Source organism: Manis pentadactyla, chromosome 14, assembly GCF_030020395.1.
Source record: "Manis pentadactyla isolate mManPen7 chromosome 14, mManPen7.hap1, whole genome shotgun sequence".
Taxonomy (NCBI): domain Eukaryota; kingdom Metazoa; phylum Chordata; class Mammalia; order Pholidota; family Manidae; genus Manis; species Manis pentadactyla.
The window spans coordinates 90,543,994-90,563,506 of record NC_080032.1 but is presented as its reverse complement, the minus strand read 5'-3'; the positions used below and the strand labels follow the sequence as shown (position 1 = coordinate 90,563,506).

Below are 19,513 nucleotides of genomic sequence, written 5' to 3'. Positions count from 1 at the left end.
TCTTTCAAGAAACGAGCTTTAGCTTGTATACTGCAGCCCAAATCTTTATAAACACTATATGAGCAATAAATGGTCTAAATGTCTGCTAACAAGGTAATGGTTATATAAATAACAGGAGAGATCTTTATCTTTGACACAGATATACGACCTCAATACATTGAGTTTAACCAATAGGCTGTTTGTAGAACAGTATGTATGGCTAAATATGTTTATGTAGCAAATATATTTACCCTTCTTAAATAGCCAATTGATACATGGAAGGCATTTTGCCAAATTGTGAACTATGGTTATCCTTGGGAGTTAGATTGCAGAGAAACATTCATTTTTCTCTATGTAACTTAAACCTTTTATAAGGGTTATGTGCCGTTCTAAAGCAATAAGGATACTTCTATTTAAATATACAATACTAGAAATTAATAGCTCAAGATAGCTGTGCAAAATATAACATCACAAAGTGGCAATCCTTAACGAAACAGTAGCTACTATTAACTGCATACTACTCTGTACCTGGTGTGGTTCTAAGCATTTTATATGTGTGAACTCACTGAATGATCACAACTCTATGAGATTAGCCCAGTTTTTATTCCTACTTTTAAAACAAGGAAGCCAAGGCACAGAAAAGGCAAGTTGGTTGCCCCGAGTCACAGAGCTTGTGTCTGGCCGCATCAGGACCTGCATGGCCATGCCAGGACCTGCACTCGGGCAGTTGGGCTTCAGGGCTGCCGGCTGGGTCTCTGTCTGGAAGTGTTAGATGCAGGGCCCCAGTGGGGCCAGAGGGCTGTGCGGGGAAGGGGCTGGAGGACTTTTGCTCACTCGGGTTGTCCCTGCAGGTCATCGCCAGCTTCCTGCCAGACTATACGCCCCTGCAGGGCAGATATGGTGTCTGGAGCACCTTTATTTTGCCCTCAGCACCCAGGATAGGGTCTTGCCTTAAAGACAGCCCGTGTTTCTTCAGCATTTTATTAAAAAAAAAAAGGGGGGGAGAAATGTGGGATCCACATATAAATCAAGTATAAAAATCAAATGAATAATCATATCTGACTTGACTGTTTATAGTTCATGATCCATGATCAAAACTGAAAGTTTCTGTGATATGACTGACCTTGCACTGTTCAGTATGTAAGAACTTACTCACTGTGTAAGAACTTGTTCACCATGTAAGAACTTGTTCGTTATACTTCAGAAGATTGGAGACTGTTGAGAATTAGGCTTGGGGTTGATTAATGATTGTGCATTGAGTCCCCTATACAGAATTTTATTGTTGCTAACAACCATTTGATCAATAAATATGAGAGATGCCCTCTCAGAAAAAAAAAAAAAAAAAAGACACAGCTGGTGTTTGACACATGCTTGCTGAATTTTTAAATATCCTGAGATTGACCAGGTTTTTTTGGGGGTATGTGTGTAATTAGAATCCATTTCCATCCCATTTCATCTATGATGAAATGCCAAAGGGTCTGACTGCTCTGGGTATGGGTGAAGGCGAGAGGGATGTGTTTCACTGGTCATTCGTGTGTGTCCCTGAACAACTGCCACATGCAGATGGTGTGGTGGGTGCACAAGTACCCAGTGTCTTGGCTGCCATAGAGTTCACATCTCACTCTGGGTCTCAGTGGTGTAATTTGTTAGAAATGAATAAATGGAAAACACCTGGAATGGTGTTCCACCTTTAGGCACATCACAAACCAGGGGGTTTCGAGAGTTGTAGCATTTTGTAATAAAGTGACACTTTAATAGATAACTGAAAGAAAAAAGTTCTAATATCAGGCAAGTCACTGTTGCTGTATTATTGAAACAAGGAAATTAAACTTAACGGCACCAGAGGGAAATGGTAAAAATGATTTTCTGGTTGTGTGTTATTAACAATAATAAAACAAACAGCAGCAAGGTAAGTGGGGAAAGGGCTGGGCTGCTCATCCCCTCGAGGCGCGGCGGTCAGCACGAGAGAGAAGCTGCCGGGTCTCCTCACCTTAGGTCTCTCCTGGGCTTTGCAGAACACCCTGAAGTGTGCTTGTGGCTTTGGATTCCTGGGGGACAGAAAGTCCACCTTAAATGAGTCTCATACAAACTCACAGTCACTTTATGTTGTCCTTGGAGACAGAAAATAAGCTTTTACCTCTCTTCTGGATTCATTTTCAAAAATGATTCCTGGAAATGAGTTTTCCTTAGACACATTTATACATGATGACAGGCTAATATCTTACACACCATTACTGTATGTAGTAACGGCGTGACAGAACTGACAGGAACTAGGCTGTAGATGTGGGGCAATTAGCTGTGGAGGGGCCCACCCAGCAGAGGGGCCGGGTGTCACCCTGCTGTGGCGACTTAGGTCACTGAGTGACAGACGTGGACATCTCCTGGTGCCAGGCTTCAGATCGTGAAGTTCGTCCTCACGGCCCCACGTTGCTCTTTGGCACACGCTTTCCTGCTGCAAAGCCCCCCTGCCGCGAAGTCCTAGCCCAGTACCCACTGGAGGGAGGGGCTCACTCACCCTAAGGCATAATCCTACCACCCGCTGGAGTTTGGACCGTCCTTCCGGCAGGGATGAGGTGCTAATGGTGCGATTCCGGGACTCCTACCCGGGCGGTCCGCGGTCCTTCTCCCGCAGTCCAGGGACCAGAGCAGCGGCCCTGGGCAGGCCCCCGAGCTGGACCGACTGGGACAGAGCCCGCCTGCCCTGGAGCTACAGGCCTCGAGCATCTTCCTGAGCTCTGGCACGGGGCTCCCCACGCTGTCACCTCGAGGGCTGGTCTGAGAATCAGATGCGGTCGTTCTCGCAGAGCCTGCTGGTCCTCAGAGCCCAGCAATCAGCAGACCCTTTGGCTGGCCTGAGGCTGGGGGCCGTGGGGAGCTAGGCTGGGCAGTTAGCACGAGAGGTTCTGGCGCTGAGCAGCCGGTTGCCCGGACCTCCCAGAGGCACCTCTGCACCACTGTCCCCTTTCTCTAGGAGCCCATTGCCCTGCACTGGAGAGGACCAGCCTCCCCTACCTGTGCCATCACAACCCCCTTCTTGTCCCCAAATGCGCCTGGCCACCCCCGCATCCAGCCCTCTCCACCAGCGGTTCCCTCTGCCACGGTGAGTGCCCCCCACTGTCCCAGGGCTAATTCCTTCGCTTCCTGCAGGTTTCTGCTTGAATGTCACCGCCAGCTGAGGCTGCTAGGGCCCCGCACCAGCCACAGCGCACCCCCACTCTCGGTATTCCTGGCACCATTTACCCTGCCTTTTTCTCCTGCTTTCAGGGGCTCTCACCCTCTTTTAGTGCACTCTCTATTTACTTACTTGTTATGGTTTTTGTTTATGCACTTCTCCCCAGCCGGGACGGAAGCTCCAGAGGGCAGAGCTTTTCGCGCTTTGGGGATGTACCCCAAGTGCTGCACTAATAGCGAAGCATTTAACAGGCACTGAACAAATGCTTGGTGAGCAGATGAGTGGCTACGGTGAATGAATGAACTGCAGAGTGGCTGCAAGTAAACAGAAATGTAAGAAAAAATCAGTCCCTTCAGCCAGAAAATGCAGAGCCCATTCCTGGGACCTTTCTCCCGGTCCCTCTGCACAGCCAGCTGGTCGCAAGGCCCTGCAGATTCTGCCTCTGAAATATCCCTCCATCCACCCCCCTTTTCTCCATTTCCACACCTCCTACTTCACTGACTCTTACTGAATTCACTAATGCCAGCCCTTCTCGTCTCCAGTGTCTTGTGATGTATAGGGTCAAGGATCATTTATGTGATACACAGACCTATTTGTGTCTCCAGTACATAGAAACTCACAGAGCCTCCCAGTCAACCCAGGATGAAACCCACACTGACTCTAACCTCACAGCTGTACCGCCGACAACACCTGTGAGGCAGGCAGAGTGATGACCACCCCCAACACACGCTCACACACACACACACACACACACACACACACACACACACATGTGTTGTTCATGTCACAAAGCCGAGAATCCGTGAATATGTCAGGTTACATGGCAAAGGGTTGTAAGGTCACAGATGGAATTAAGGTTGTTAATCAGCTGGCCTTAAATAAGGAGATTACCTGGGGTTTTCTGGGCGGCCTGGTGTGATCCCGAGGGTCCTTAGAGGGGAAGGGAGCGTCAGAGGGAAGGCGCGCTGGAGGCCAGCGATGCGGCCTGAGAAGGGCTCGGCCACCCGGCTTTGAAGGTCAAGGGAGGAGGCCACGGGCCCAGGGCGTGGCCGGCGTCTCGAGGCCAAAAGGCAGAGAAGCGGGTTCTCTCCAGCAGCCTCCAGGAGCGGACCCGGCCCTGCTGCCCCCTTGCTTTTAGCCAAGTGGGATCTGTGTCTGACTTCTGACCTCTGGAGTTTTTATTGTTTTACACCATTAAATTTTGGGCAGTTTGTCCTGGAAGCAACAGAAAATGGATATGCTGCTTGACTTTTCTGCCTTCGTGGGCTTACCTCTGAGATGCCGGTGACGCTGACTTTTAAGGCTATTGTGAGCTTCAATACTGTACTTGCAAAACACCTGCCCAGACATGCCTCACACATAGTAGGTGCTGAATAAATAATAGCTCTTAGCTCTTGTCATAACCTCCAGACATGTATCTTTTCCAAGCATAACCCACCATTCCCTTCTGACAGGGAACAGCCTAACGTCTGCCTAGTAAAATTCTCATCCTCTAAGGTCCATCCTAATACCCCCATACCGGACAAGCCTTCCCAAACCCCACCCCTACCCCAGGTAACTATGATCTACCTTCTCTGCTTCCTCAACTCCACCATTTGTACAACTATGAGAAATGGGTATTATCCCCAGAGGCTGGAAGGAGGGTCGGAGAGGAAGGCGCCTAGGGCTCCCAGGTTTGCACTGTCCTGTCCCACACCTTAGTCCTGGCCCCGACTCGCCCTGTTTGACGAGGAAATGCAGGCCAGGGAGGTGAAGCCTCTGGTATGTGGCTGGGGATGAAGCCTGTATCCTTACTTCACCCTAAGCTCTGGGAGCAGAGCCCTGCACACAGCTCGCACTCAAGCATCGTCAGATGAATGAGCCGAGGTGGTAGGATGGGTAGCAAGTTGGCCTAATATTCGATGTGATGGAAATGATGATGACGGTATTAACAAACTGTAAGTCTGGGAAGAGGAAATCCCAGGGCAAAAACCTCTAAAAACCGAAGTCAGTCAAAGGGAGAAATAAAGTTTAAAATCCATTTATTGCTCACAAACTACAGTCCGGTCCCTTCTCTCTCTCCTGCTCAAGCAGAATCAAAACCGGCCCTCCCCCTCACCTCTCGGGTCCAGATAAGCCCTCCGTTGCCCAGGTAATTACCCATTGATATGGAGATGAACTTCTCTCCACCCCTGAGGAATGATGCAAATGCACTAAAGCCACACTTCTTTCCACCCCTATTGATATGCAGATGTACTAAAGCCAGGCAAGATATTCTGGAAATGTTATAATTTTACCCGCAGGCCACCCCTCCAGAAATCTCACCTTACAGTTTACTCGTTCCCCCTCTTTCAACCTATCTAATAACATACAGTAGCAACAGCAATAAAATCTTGATAATCCTCAAGCCAGAGAATTCAGCCTGGGCAGATGGAGTAAATGTACTTTACAGCACAATCTCTTACTAAGCACAAAATATGTCTCTACACTTGCTTACTCATTCCTAACAACCATGCTAGATTATTGCTCACAAAACTTTTACCAAACATTAGACAAAGTCAAGCCTCTCTTTAAGCATTTTTTTCTTAACAACAGCAACACAATCATGACAATTCTCAAGCCAGAGGATTCAGCTAGGTTCAAAGTCCCATGCAGATTAAAGCCAAAGCTCGTCCATTCCAGCCATCACGCGCGGCGCGCGGCAGCTGCTGCCAGGGGGCACATCCAGGACACAAGGACTGAAGAAGCAAATAACTGTGATTGTGGGGGGCCACTCTGCTGTTATTCCAGGACTACACAGGAGGCCAGCTTCCAGGCCTTTTTCCCAAGGTGACAGAAGAGTCAGCCATTGCTGGTCCATGTGTTGAAATGTCCAGGGCCACATCCATTTTACTCCTAATTGCTGCACCCATCCTTCCAATGCATGTCCAATAAAGTGGGTGCCTTGATTGCTCTCAATCACTGGCAACCAGCCATAGACTACAGAGAGATGCTCTAGGCCCCTCTTGGTGGTTTGCTGATCTGCACAACATGCAGGGCACTCCTTCCAGGCTTGGCTGACTTCTTCAAAGGTCAATGGCAAGCCCCACCGATGGGCCCACATTGTCTTTTGCCCCGCATGCAACAAACGCTGGTGCAGCCAGTGGGCCACATCAGAGGCAGGCTTTTCCTTCTAACCAGCGCACCTGGGCCAAAGTGTCTGCCTCATCATTCTCTGGAGATGCCAAGTATCCACGTAACCATATCATTAATTACAGTAAGTGTAAATCGTCTGAATATGCCAATTAACTAACAGAGATGGGCAAATGGATAAAAAAAAAATGACCCAATTCTCTATGAGAACTCATTTCAGCGATAATGACATAGGCCTGTTGAAAGCAAAGGAACAGAAAGAGGTGTGTGATGCCAACACAACCAGAGGAAGGCTGGGGTTTATCAGATGCAGTAAAGTTCAGCACAAGGAGGCCCACCAGGGATAAAGAAGGACATTACATGATGGTAAAGGGTCAGTTCATCAAGAAGACAGCAAGCCTAGATGTGGGTGCACCTGACGACAGACCCGCACAGACTGACAGCAAACCCACACCCCCAGCTGGAGGCTTTCGTGCTACTCTCGCAATAAAGGAGCACAAGGTGGCAGAGAAACTAGGGGTAAGGAAGCGCCCAAGACCTCCTTCCACTGACTCGGCCTCGTTGGCGCTCACAGTGCAGGCAACCCAGCAGCAAACCACATGTGCTTTTTAATGGAACATTTACTGGGACAGACCATATGCTTGGCCATAAAACAAGCCTCCACCAATTAACTGAAATCATACAAAGTATTCTCTGATCATAATGGAATTAAATAAGAAATCAACAACAGAAAAAAGTCTGGAGAGTCCCTGTGTATTTGAAAGTGAGCCAGCACCCTTCTGAAGCATCCATGCCTGGGTCAGACAGGAAGTCATGAGGAAAATTAGAGAATACTTGCATCTGGGTGATGCAAATGAAGCACTCTGTGAAGGGAACCAGACAGCATGTAAGTATCAACCGACATACCTTCCTTATTTCTATCTCATCCTATTGGCCACGACCTGCAATGCGATATTCAGCAGGATGGGTGACAGCGGCATCCTTATTCCTGTTCCTAAGCTTAGGAGGCGTGCATCTAAAGCATCTTCTTTAAAAATAACACCAGAGGCCTCGGTGTATAAATTTTACCAACAATATTTACTACTCCTAGTTTCTTATTTTTAAAAAATCTTAACAGGCTAAACCTCATCACATATTTTTCTTTATCATCTGAGATAATTACTTGATTTTTTCCCTTTATTAAGGTCACAAGTTCCAAGAATATATATATATATGTATATATATATATTTAGAGATACTTTTGTACTGAGATATAATTGACATATAAATTACATTAGTTTCATGATGATTCAGTATTTGTATATATTGGGAAATGATCACAGTAAGTCTCATTAACATCCATCACTACAATTATAACTTTTTTTCTTGTGATGAGAACTTTTAAAATCTCTCTCAGCAACTTTCAAGTATTAACTATGGTAGCCACGCTGTACAGCATATCTCCGATTATATATTTTCTCAAATTGATTTTCTGATGACTATGATGTATTATTTTAATATATTTGTTTATGTTTATTTAATACATTGAACTAGTTAGATCACATATTTATGTATTAAATATATTTGACATTGTAGAATTGGTTCACTAACATTTACTTCATAGGTAAAGTGGGACCATAACCGCCTTTTGGCATCGAACCATCTCCCTGCTTAGCGGGGTTGCCATTCCTTCAACAAACACCATTTTTTATGCTCACTTCCTGTCAACGAAGATGCTTCCCCATCTTCCTTCTCTCTCAACTCAAGCCTCCCTTCTAGGAATTTTGGTGCAAACTGAAAATTTTTGTGAGTATTTATGCTGAGCAATCTAGTTTCCTTCGTTTCAACCGTCTCATTCCCGGAATAAACCCAGTGCGCTGTCTAGTAGAGCCAAAATTCTATTCATGCATTTCCCCGGGTTTCTTTCTTAAGCTCTGCAAAGAGCCAGTGAAAGCTTTGAAACAACAGCTTTTGTTCAAAACTTCACACTTCAAGACCACAGTTTAGGAGGGGCTCAAGCCGAAGAACCTTCGCCTCTCCACCCAGCCTGTGGTCTCCGGGAGAGGAAGGGGCACCTGGAGATTCTGTCCATTTCCAGAGCAAACCCTTGGAGGGGTACGCCCACCACCAGATCCCAACCCAGTGGGTCCTTCAAGTGGAAGGAGGGTCTGTGCGAGGAAAGCGCTCAGAGGGCTGCAGGGAAGGACTCGGGCTCCCATTTCTTTCAAGGAAGAAAGTAAATACCAGTTCTTGCATCCCATGGGACTGGGGGTACATTGATCTGTTCTGCAGTTCAACAGACACCGTAGGACCTCCGTTTGCCGGGCGCTTTCCAGGGGCGGAGGACACGAGGCTCCCAGGCCGTGAGCAACACAAGGAGCGGGTGTCATGGGGCGGACGATGCAGCAGGAGACAAGCCCCTTCCCACCCCGCCAGCATCATTTGGTGTCAGGCAGTGGCGGGGCCTTGGAAGAAAAATAATTCAGGTCAGGAAACACACAGAAAGGCACGAGATGCTGTCCTGAACCACGGTCTGGAAAGGATTCCCGGAGGCCTTCGTTTGCTGTCCTTACCCACATCTTTCCTTTGCTCACCTTCATCTCTGAGGGGCCCACGTGGGAGCGGAGACCAGCCGCCCAGACGGCTGATGGGAGAGGCTTCGGGCAAAGGGGGCAGATCCCCGGCTGGGTGCACGCGAGGCTGCGTGAGGGGCCACGCCGGCGAGTGGGCTGGGGCGTCGTGAGCGCGGGGCCGGGTGACGAGGTGCGACGGGCGGTGCGGGGCCCAGGAGGCTGGGGCGGGAAGCGTCCAGAGTGACCACGAGTAACCACGGCCCTTGCCGTGACGTGGGGCGCCCACAGGACCGCGTCCAACCGCAGAGTCCAGCAGGGCCTCGGGGGCACGTGCGTTTGTGCCGAAAGGCCTCCCCTGCCCTGGACGGGGCAGTTCCGCGAGCTGGGTGAAGGCAGGAATCCGCTGCTGGCGCTGACACCGGGCCGGGAGGCCGAGGAGGCCGAGGGCGGGGCGAGGGCTGTGCCGGGGGCGCTGGCGGGACGTCGTAGGTCCTCGTTCTGGGTGTGGCGGCGGTAACGGGGTCCCCCTTGCACTTCTCCTACTGTCTGCGCATTCCCAGTTACTCCTGGTGACCTTCGGGGCCTGAGCCGCGGTGCGGAAATCCCGGCTCCCCGAGGGCGCAGGACACCGACCACGAGACTGTGACCCACGTCCTGCGCATCATCCTTGCAGGGTACAGACAGCTGGGAGCACACAGTGCCCGTGAGTGACCGGTGTGTCACCCCAGTGACACTAGGCAGGCAATCCCACGTGGCACCGCGGAAGGTGAGGGCGCGCAGGGAGCCCCCAGACTGGCCCGGCCGCAGGCGGTGGTGGCAGGGCGCACACCCGCTCGCGGGGAGACTGCCCATCAGTCAGCCTGTAGCCCCTCCTGCCGGGCAGGCCCTGCACCCAGACATGCAGGCTTGTGAAGAGATGGCTCAAGTAATGAATAAATCTTGGCTAAATTTTGTTGCCTCTTTTTTCACTAACTGATTCTACCAGATTATCTTAATGAGTTTCTAACACTAGCACCAATTCTGGTCATTTCAGGTAAATGTCTTTCTCATACTATTCTGATATTCAAAACTTAGTAACTGGAGCGGCACTCTATAATACGGGAGGACTTTCTAGAGAACTAAATACGAAGCACCCCTTTTTCAGCTGGATAATTTTGGGAAAATATATATTTGGACGTTATAGTATTTATTCTTCTTTTATGGAGATAATGGCTGTAATTACCTCATTGGGTTGTAATGAAGATGAAATGAGATAATTTAAGTAAATCCATTGGAACAGTGCAATACATTGGAAGGGCTCTTAAAAGGTTAATTATTTTTATTACTAATAAGCAACAGGGCTGTATGGTTGCAGGTTTTCCTCTCTTGCTGCATAGTAAGCAGGAAACACGGCAAAACGGGCTTCCTTCTCCTCCGTCCTCCCCTTGTGGGTTTGATGCCGGCTTGCCTGACCACCCACCTCCCCAGGGCTGCAGGAAGGTTTCCCTGGGTCCGGGACGCGTCCTGGATGCAGCCCTCAGCTGCGTGCCTCTGCTGCGTCCCCCTGGGGCAGCACGATCGCTGGTGTGTCCTTCCCCACTCGGCAGCTTATTTCCTAAGGAACAGCGGCTGCTTGCGGCGGCTTAGTCTGCATCCTGTGAGCATTACTAGCCACCATGAAACCTGCCTCCCTGCCAGGCCGTGTAGACTTCTTTCATTCGATCTAGCGCCTTAGGCAGGATTGAGCCAGATGACAACGTTAGAAGTCACTTCTGTTAAAACTTCTCAAAACAGGTACGAGAGGAAAGAGTCCTCATGCCCCCTCGGTAATAGCACTAATAGCCACTCACTATTCCTGCACCCCTGTGCTGTGTTTGGGTGGGGGAGTAGTTCGTGTCACACTGTTGGTTGCCCTATTTTTATCCTGAAATGATGAAAAAACTGGCCAATTACAAGAAACAGCAAACTTGGAATTTTTCCCGTAACCATTGCTGTCTTCATCCCATAAATTTAAAGATCAGTTTGAGAACAATGCAGTGTGACTTTAGTAAGTGAGATTATTATTAGGGCAAATCAGGAGAACCTGACAATGTGATTTCTTGTCACTTTAAAAGAAGTACCATCCTTACTGTTCATAGAATGAAGGGCACTTAAAGCAATTTGGCTCAAGTTCAGAGACTATTTCACTATGAGAATAGATTTTAGTTTGGCACAGGCAGCAGGCAGACAGATGTGTATCAAATAGCATCTGCAGCATATGAAAATTAATTTTTTACCACCAGTAAGTGTAAATATAGTAATGTTTCTCATTTCAAAGTGCCACTTACATCAATCAGAAATGTGATATATTATGGAAAAAACTTCAGTCTGTAAATAGGATTGCCTCGGAGTCCTCCTCTCCGGGCAGATGGACAGGAATGGTGGGAACCGTCCCCCGAATGGGAGGTCAAGTCCCACTGCTGTGCACCTCACATCTGGCTGCCTGAGAAGCTCATCTTGCCCATCCTTTCTCCCAGTCTTGGTCCTGGGCCTGGATTTCCTCTCTGTGTATACGGCACCATCATCCCCTTAACAGACCAAAGCATAAACCGTTGTTTATGAGTCATTCTGGACACCACCGTCTTCCTCGCCCCCTTATCCGGTCCATCACACCTCCTCTGGAACTGCCCATTTCTCCTCTTCTGCACCGAGACCATCCTAGTCCAAGCCACCATCAGAAGTCGCCTGTTTTGTCACCACGGCCTGTGTTTAAAATGTATCTGGGATTTGTTTTAATCAGGCATGTAAGACCTGCAGACACAGAAATGACTGTCAGGAAGGAAGCAGTTTACAGCCGCGGATCTGTAGAAACAGGAGGAGTGTGGCACCCACTCAGGGGGCCCATGGGGTGAAGCCCTGAGGATCGGCGGGGGCAGAGGGGAAGGCGGGCACGAGCCTGGATCGTGGTTTCCGTGGGAAGGAAGGGCAAAGCAGTATGAGTGCAGTGGCTTGGGGCCTGGGGCTGTCCCCAGATGCATGGCCCCTGGCCTGGGGTGACAGTGGCCTGGGGTGACAGAGCCCAGTAAAGGAGGTGGCTGGGGGGGTTGTGCCTGGGTTTACTGTTCGCATATGAAAAAGGCACTTGGGGGCGAGTCCACACTTGCCTGAACCCTGGGGGGGCATCTGTCCAGGGTCAGCAAGGCCCCAGAACGTCAGCGATGCACAGTTCATAGCTTTGTGACCCGTCTCCTTTCATCTACTCTCCTGTCCAGCGTGAGAGACCCTTTGAAAACACAAACAGGAAAGCATCACTCCTCGGTCCTGAATCCACCGAAGGCTCCCCGTTCTTCCCGGAAGGCCCTGAGCGGTCTGGCCCCTGCCTACCCGTCGGACCTGCCTCCTTTTGGACCCTCTTCCCTTTACGGATCCCAGCCACGTTAGTGCGCTTTCAGCTCTTCAAGTGTGCGGGTTTCCTCCCTGGGCCTTTCACGCACAGTTCGTGGGGTGGCACATTCTCCCCAGCCTCCTCCTCCCCTGTTGGTACCCAACCGCTTGGAGCTGTCAGCTTGACCATCACTTCCTCAGTGAAGGCTTCCCTCTACCCCCAGACCAAGTCATCCAGTCTCCCATAGCACCTCAGGATCCTCTTCCGTGTCCTTATCAAAGTATATGACCATCTTCTTTGCATGATCGATTTCTGCCACCTGGGATCTATGGGGCAGGACTGTGTCCATTTGACCCCCGTTATGTTCTGAATTCCTGGCCAAGCACCTCAATAGACGTGGGGGCCTTCAATATATATGTGTGGAATAAGTGAATAAATGCCAGCTCTGGTTTAGAATATAGACAATATTTTCAACTTAAAGACAGAGCTGGAGAAGCAGAAATGGTCTGCCTGAGGCTGCTTCTTAAAAAAACACTCAAAGCTGATGTGTGATCGTCTGCGTGACGTGTCATCAGAAGTGATGGGGCCACACCGAGCTGCCTGCCGGGCCTCACACACCACGGTCCTCGGACATCTGCCACCATTGGGGACACGAAGGAAATAGCTTGCAGAGGGTCACAGATCCCCTTCTCATGAGGACTGTCTGAAAACTGCTCTTAGGGGCCAATGGCATGTTTTGTGGCTGACTCTGCAGGGCAATGAGAAAAGGAAGTTTGTAGGAAGATCTTTTTAGAGTGTATAGAGAGTGGACCTGTCACAGTGGGTCTTGAGCTCTGGAAAGAGTGATCGGATTTCAGACTTTAAAGGAGACAGAGGATGTCAGATGGGCCACCCGAGTGCACAGAAGAGGCCACGCCAGGCCCCCATCCTCGGGGAGATGCAGGGCGCTCTCCTTTATGTCTTTCCGAAGGCACAGCTTTTTAGAAACCTCTTTTGTTTTGACACTTTGCTTCCCATTTCTCCATTTCTTCCTCTCAAGGGCTTATTTCTGTTTGCATAGAGGAAGCAGTACAAACGTGTGGTCAGCGGAGCAGCGAATCGGTGTGACAGACCCGATCAGATGCTCAACTGGATGATTGGGTGGCTGAGGTATTTGGTTTGCAGAATACTCTTGTTAAGTGGGACCCCCTCAGAGTGTCACCCCTGGCTCCCGCGCGGCCCTGCGGAGCTGAGTGGGGCCCTTGCAGGGGAATGTTCTGTCCAGCAGGCCAGCGTCCCTGCTGGCCCTTGACTCTTGCTTACATTACTTACCTGGCCCTTGCAAATAATATAAGGGCTTTGACTTTGTGTTCTTAAAATATATGATACGAACAGTTACATTAATTTTATATTGGCTCTGACTATAAGGAGGGTCTTTTACAGCCTCATCAACATGGAGAGCCCTTTTCTGGAACCCAAATGCCTGGCACCATTCACAGTGAGCACAGCGTGATGACATACCTGTGCATCACCTCTTTGTGAAGCTTAAATATAATTCTGAGGCTTTATTCTTTTAAAAGTAAAAAATCTTCTTACAAAATTGTCAGGCGTTTCTCTTCTTCTTTGTGGCAAAAGAAGGAAGGTTACCGGGCTTCTTGGTCCCTAAGATCCAGGAGGCGGCATGTGGTGGGAGCTCACAGATGTCCCTGGGCCGTGACCATACTTCTGGGACCTTGGTGGGTGATACCTGCAGGTCCTTATGAGAAAAATCGCATGGGCGTGATGCTTCCTTAGCAGCTAGTTCGTGGCTGGTGCTGTGTCTTCCGCTTCTAGAGTCACTCTGAAATACAGCTGGCGTAAGTCAGAATAATCAGGCACCTTAATTAGAATAATTTAGTTCCACAATGAGGACGTGGAACCAAAATATGAATCAGGAAGAAAATGTGTAAATAATCAAGAAGCACACAAATCTGCAGCTCGGACTCTATGGGACAGAACTTCCCTGAAGTTAGTGGGCTTGTACTATTCTTACGTAGCGATGAAAAGCTGAACTCATGACACTGGAAATTAGATTATTTCCCATTGTGTCTTTGGCGCAGGGAATAGAAACTAGCACATAATAGGCACATTAAAAAGGAGACACACACACATCAGAGAAATGCAAATTAAAACCACAATGAGATATCACCTCATACCAGTAAGGATGGCTACCATCCAAAAGACAAGCAACAACAAATGTTGGCGAGGCTGTGGAGAAAAGGGAACCCTCCTACACTGCTGGTGGGAATGTAAACCTGTTCAACCATTGTGGAAAGCAGTATGGAGATTCCTCAAAAAGCTCAAAATAGAAATACCATTTGTTTTTTTTTTTGTTTTTTTTTTAGATAATTATTTTTTATTGAAGGGTAGTTGATGCACAGTATTATATTACATTAGTTTCAAGTGTACAACACAGTGATAAAACATTTATATACATAATTCTAGGTTCCAGCTATCACCCTACCAAGCTGTTACAATATCTTGACTATATTCCTTATGCTATACATTACATCCCGGTTACTTATTTATTTTACCATTGGAAGTCTGTCCTTTTTTTTTTTTTGTGAGGGCATCTCTCATATTTATTGATCAAATGGTTGTTAACAACAATAAAATTCTGTATAGGGGAGTCAATGCTCAATGCACAATCATTAATCCACCCCAAGCCTAATTTTCGTCAGTCTCCAATCTTCTGAGGCATAACAAACAAGTTTTTACATGTAGAACAAATTCTTACATAATGAATAAGTTACATAATGAACAGTACAAGGGCAGTCATCACAGAAACTTTCGGTTTTGCTCATGCATTATGAACTATAAACAGTCAGTTAAATATGAATACTCATTTGGTTTTTATACTTGATTTATATGTGGATACCACATTTCTCTCTTTATTATTATTATTTTGAATAAAATGCTGGAGTGGTAGGTAGATACAAGATAAAGGTAGAAAACATAGTTTAGTGTTGTAAGAGAGCAAATGCAGATGATCAGGTGTGTGCCTGTAAACTATGTGTTAATCCAAGCTAGACAAGGGCAATAAAACATCCACGTATGCAGAAGATTTCTCTCAGAACGGGGGGGGGGTGAGGTTCTAAGCCTCACCTCTGTTGATCCCCAATTTCTCATCTGATGACCCCCCTGCGACTGTGCCTGTCTTAGATTGTTCCTCCCTTGAGGAATCTTACCCGTCTCTGGCTAACCAGTCATCTTCCGGGGCCATACAGGGAAATGTAAAGTTGGTAAGTGAGAGAGAAGCCTTATTGTTTGAAAAGGTTAGCTTTTTACTTCTTTGCATATTTATGCCCTGTGGCTTCTATGCCCAGCATTTGTCTTGAGGTATCTTTACCACTTGGAAGAATTATGATACTCGGTAAATTTGATATGAGGCACGAATTCTATTTAAGGGTTGTAATTAGGAAGGAAGAAGAAAAGCTATAGAAGTAGCAGGCGGAAGAAAACATGGGAAGATTGATTATTTCTTTGACATATCTTCTTGTAGAGTAACTTCAGCATGTATAGGTTTTAAGCTACTACTTAAATTGCGCACACACATTAACATAATAGGAGTATAGTTACATAACCAAAGCATATCTGTAATTACCAGCCATCTCCAGTGAAACCGAGATAACCAGTTAGGCACCTTAGGCATTTGTGAAAACTTATCTATGATATGGTGGATATTGTCCAACTGAACTTGAACAGTCTGAGAGAAATCAGACAAATTAAAACAACCCATTCCTGGGGAATGTTCACATCCCTTATGTTCTTTTAACAGTAAATAGTCTGTAGTTGTAAGATTTTGGAGCGCTACAATTTGCACTTCTCCTAATTCTTGGTTGAGTTCCAACAGTATAGATCCAGTCAAATTTGTTGTTTTACTGTATGCACAGGCCAGCTTAGATATCTCCTTCCTCATTCCCATGGCAAGTCCAGGAGCTGGTGGGATGAGTGCATCTACAGCTGTAGCAGTGCGTGGATCTTTGTTGGGGTTTTTTGATGATCATCTTCTGGCATGAGTCTTCCCAAGAGTGCTGATGTTGGAAGTTCTTTTTCATATAGTATCTTAGTTCATTTCCGGGGTAGCCCAATTAGGCTTTGATCTTCTGTATAAACGCAAACAGACCCTTTGCCTACACTTTTATATGCCCTTTATACCCTTGTGTAGAAATCATTGGAGGTAGAAATACCATTTGATCCGGGAATTCCACTTCTAGGAATTTACCCTAAGAATGCAGCTGCCCAGTTTGAAAAAGACACATGCACCCCTATGTTTATCACAGCACTATTTACAACAGCCAAGAAATGGAAGCAACCTAAGTGTCCATCAATAGATGAATGGATAAAGAAGATGTGGTACATATACACAATGGAATACTACTCAGCCATAAGAAAAGGGCAAATCCAACCATTTGCAGCAACATGGATGGAGCTGGAGGGTATTTTGCTCAGTGAAACAAGCCAAGCAGAGAAAGAGAAATACCAAATGATTTCACTCATCTGTGGAATATAAGAACAAAGGAAAACCGAAGGAACAAAACAGCAGCAGAAGCACAGAACCCAAGAATGGACTAACAGTTACCAAAGGGAAAGGGACTGGGCAGGATGGGTGGGAAGGGAGGGATAAGGGCAGGGAAAAAGAAAGGGGGCATTACGATTAACATGTATAGTGTGGGGAGGCCACGGGGAGGGCTGTGCAACACAGAGAAGACAAGTAGTGAGTCTACAGCATCTTACTAGGCTCATGGACAGTGACTGTAATTGGGTTTGTGGGGAGGGACTTGGTGAAGGGGGGAGTCTAGTAACCATAATGTTCTTCATGTAATTGTAGATTAATGATAATAAAATGAAAAAAAAAAAGTAGACACACACATTAGAAGTGAGTTTTCAGACACATAAACACACACACACGAGTGGGTTACAGCCATGCGTGTGAAGGACAGGTCCAGGTCATCCCACTGTTGAACGCTGAGGTAATTTAGGGTACTTTTAAAGCATATTCTGAATTTAATGATAGGGAAACAAAACACCACGGACTGGGTGGCTTTCCAGCAACAGAAACGTGTCTCTCCCAGCCGCAGAGGCGGGGAGCCCGGGGTCGGGCGGCAGCACGGTGCGGTGAGGCCGCCTTCGCGTCCCGGGCCCCCTGCATCCTCGCGGAGAGGCGGGTGGGGAGCCCTGGGGGTCTCTGTTTCGGGGCTGCCTCATGGCCTAATCGCCCCAAGGGCCCGCCTCCGAACCCCACGAGGAATCCTGCGGGGCCGCGGACGCCCCGACCCTCCCTGCGGCGGGGGCGGGGGTGGGAGCTCGGTGGCCGCGGAGAGTCGGCTGCGGGCAAGGACGCGTGCCCACCGCCCCATCCCAGGACCTACCCGACGGCGGTCGTGCTACCGGAGCCCGCCTGGGGCTTAAGGCACAAGTCAAGTGCCCGACTCTCAAGAACGGGGACGCGGCTCCCATTCTCGGGGCGCAGCGAGTACTGGGCCGGACGGGGAGCGGGGGCAGCACGTGGCAGGTCCCCCGTCCGCCCGGGAGGGGTGCGCACTGCGGGGGGGGGAGCGGCTGCCCTGCAGTGGAGAGGTGCCCCCGAGGGCTCGGCCAGGAGAAGCTCGGCCCTCAGATGCCCTTCGCCCGCAGGGGGCTCTGAGCTGGATGGAAATGCGCGTTCCCGGCCCTAGAGCCGGACCTGAGTCGGCATCTCCCCGGTGCGGCCCTGGCTCCCCGGGACGGGGGTGCACCCTGCGGTTTGGGAAGCACTGGCCCGGCAGACAGTCTTCCCGACCCGACTGAAGACCCCCTGGAAGGTGGGGGGGCAGCCAGCCCGGCAGGGGAGTGTGAGGGGTTGGGTACCAGGCTCGAAGAGAGAGAGAGCTTTGGGACAAACGGCCGTTTAGAAGTGGCAGCCCAGGATGGAGGGGGAAGGCCATTTCTCTTGAGGATCTTGGTGGAAGGAAGGAGCTGAGCTTCTGGAAAAAGAGGAACTTCTGGAAAAGCACACCTAGAAAATCTTAACTGACTCAAAAGGTCAGAGAAATCACGTCCTCCAGTCGTGCCCGCCTCCGTGTGGGGTCAGGGAATGTGACTCGGGATTCATGGACCTCAGACACAGACCTCCTGGACACCACACTTACCAGACGGCGTTCTGGGGGGCGCAGGCAGGGGCTTAGCAAACACACAGGTTCCCATGGATTCTTAGAAAGGCGTACAAGGTAAGGCTGCATTTCCTTCCAGAGCAGACAATTATCCCGAAGATCTTTCTGGTTTTCTCTGAGGGCCTGGGAATATGTAGATAAATAATTTTAATACCCAGAGTAGATGTTTTTATCTGTGTAGGTTTATGGAGTAGAATGTGATGATGTCTATGAACTAGGCTGGCACTTTGCTTTGAAGCCAGGCTACTTGACAGAATTTTTTAAAAGCTGCTGGTTACTGCTATCCTGTACTTGTTTCCTGATCTACCTTACTTCTGAGATCAGTACAAAAGACACCAGATAATGTCCAGTTACCCTTAATGCCAGGACAACAGACAGGACTACCCAAAGGCTTCTGACTTTGTTTGATTACACGAGGATCAAACTGAATCGGAGCTCTGCCATTTCTACCAGTTACAATTATTATAAATATCTTCATCGTTTCTTCAATAACATTTTGTCCTGGCTTGGCTAATAAAATTGATGGACTTTGACATGCAATATTCACAGACGCTAACAAAACTGTTATTACAGCCAAGGTTAGGATAAATTATTTTTGAAGATGCATGTTTAGAATGATGCTCTATTGTTAAATACTGTACTATATGTCCAGCTCCAGATCTGTCTTACCACAGCCTCAGAAAATATTGATTTTAAATTAAGTATGGCATTTAATCTTTCACATCAAAACAGAAGACCATATGAAAACAAAAAGGAAGATAGAGGCTGGACTTTTGAAACGAAATGAAATGGATGTGACAGGAGCTCTTAGATAAAGCAGGGTGATGTTAAAAGGTAGCCAATTCGTCATTTGGAGGCATATCTTTTAGAAAATTAATGTATAAAGTAAGTCTAACTTTTGTGTTTTGTAAAGCAGTCTTAGTCGATGAGACAGGTTGTGGGCAAAAATCAAATTGTATTTACAGTTTATTCTTTTGTCTCATTGTCTTTGCACAATGCTGTGAGTGTTATTTCCCTAATTTCTCTCTATCAGTCAACCTGACGGGATTTCATCGTAGACACAGACATGGCTGGAGGCTAGATCTGTAGCTCATAGTTATCTCCTCAGACCTACCTGATAGAAACTCCAAATCAGTTATTTTACATAAATAAAATCTTCAAGACCATATGAAACTTTTTATTCTTT

General features: G+C 48.0%; 1 protein-coding gene across 7 annotated transcripts in view; it reads right to left on the bottom strand.

Annotated features, from left to right (window-relative positions):
* Positions 1 to 19,513, bottom strand: part of ANO6 (anoctamin 6) — a 170,462-nt gene that overhangs the window by 7,312 nt on the left and 143,637 nt on the right. For 4 of the 7 annotated variants that reach the window (XM_057491876.1, XM_036889473.2, XM_036889475.2 and 1 more), the window contains one exon: positions 18,178 to 18,450. In XM_057491876.1, the coding sequence (XP_057347859.1) occupies positions 18,193 to 18,450 (258 nt within the window). In that variant the 3' untranslated portion in view covers positions 18,178 to 18,192. Of the gene's footprint in view, positions 1 to 12,013; positions 12,056 to 16,251; positions 16,282 to 18,177; positions 18,451 to 19,513 lie in introns of those variants that run through there. The other 3 variants (XM_057491877.1, XM_057491878.1, XM_036889477.2) reach the window with 3 other exon arrangements.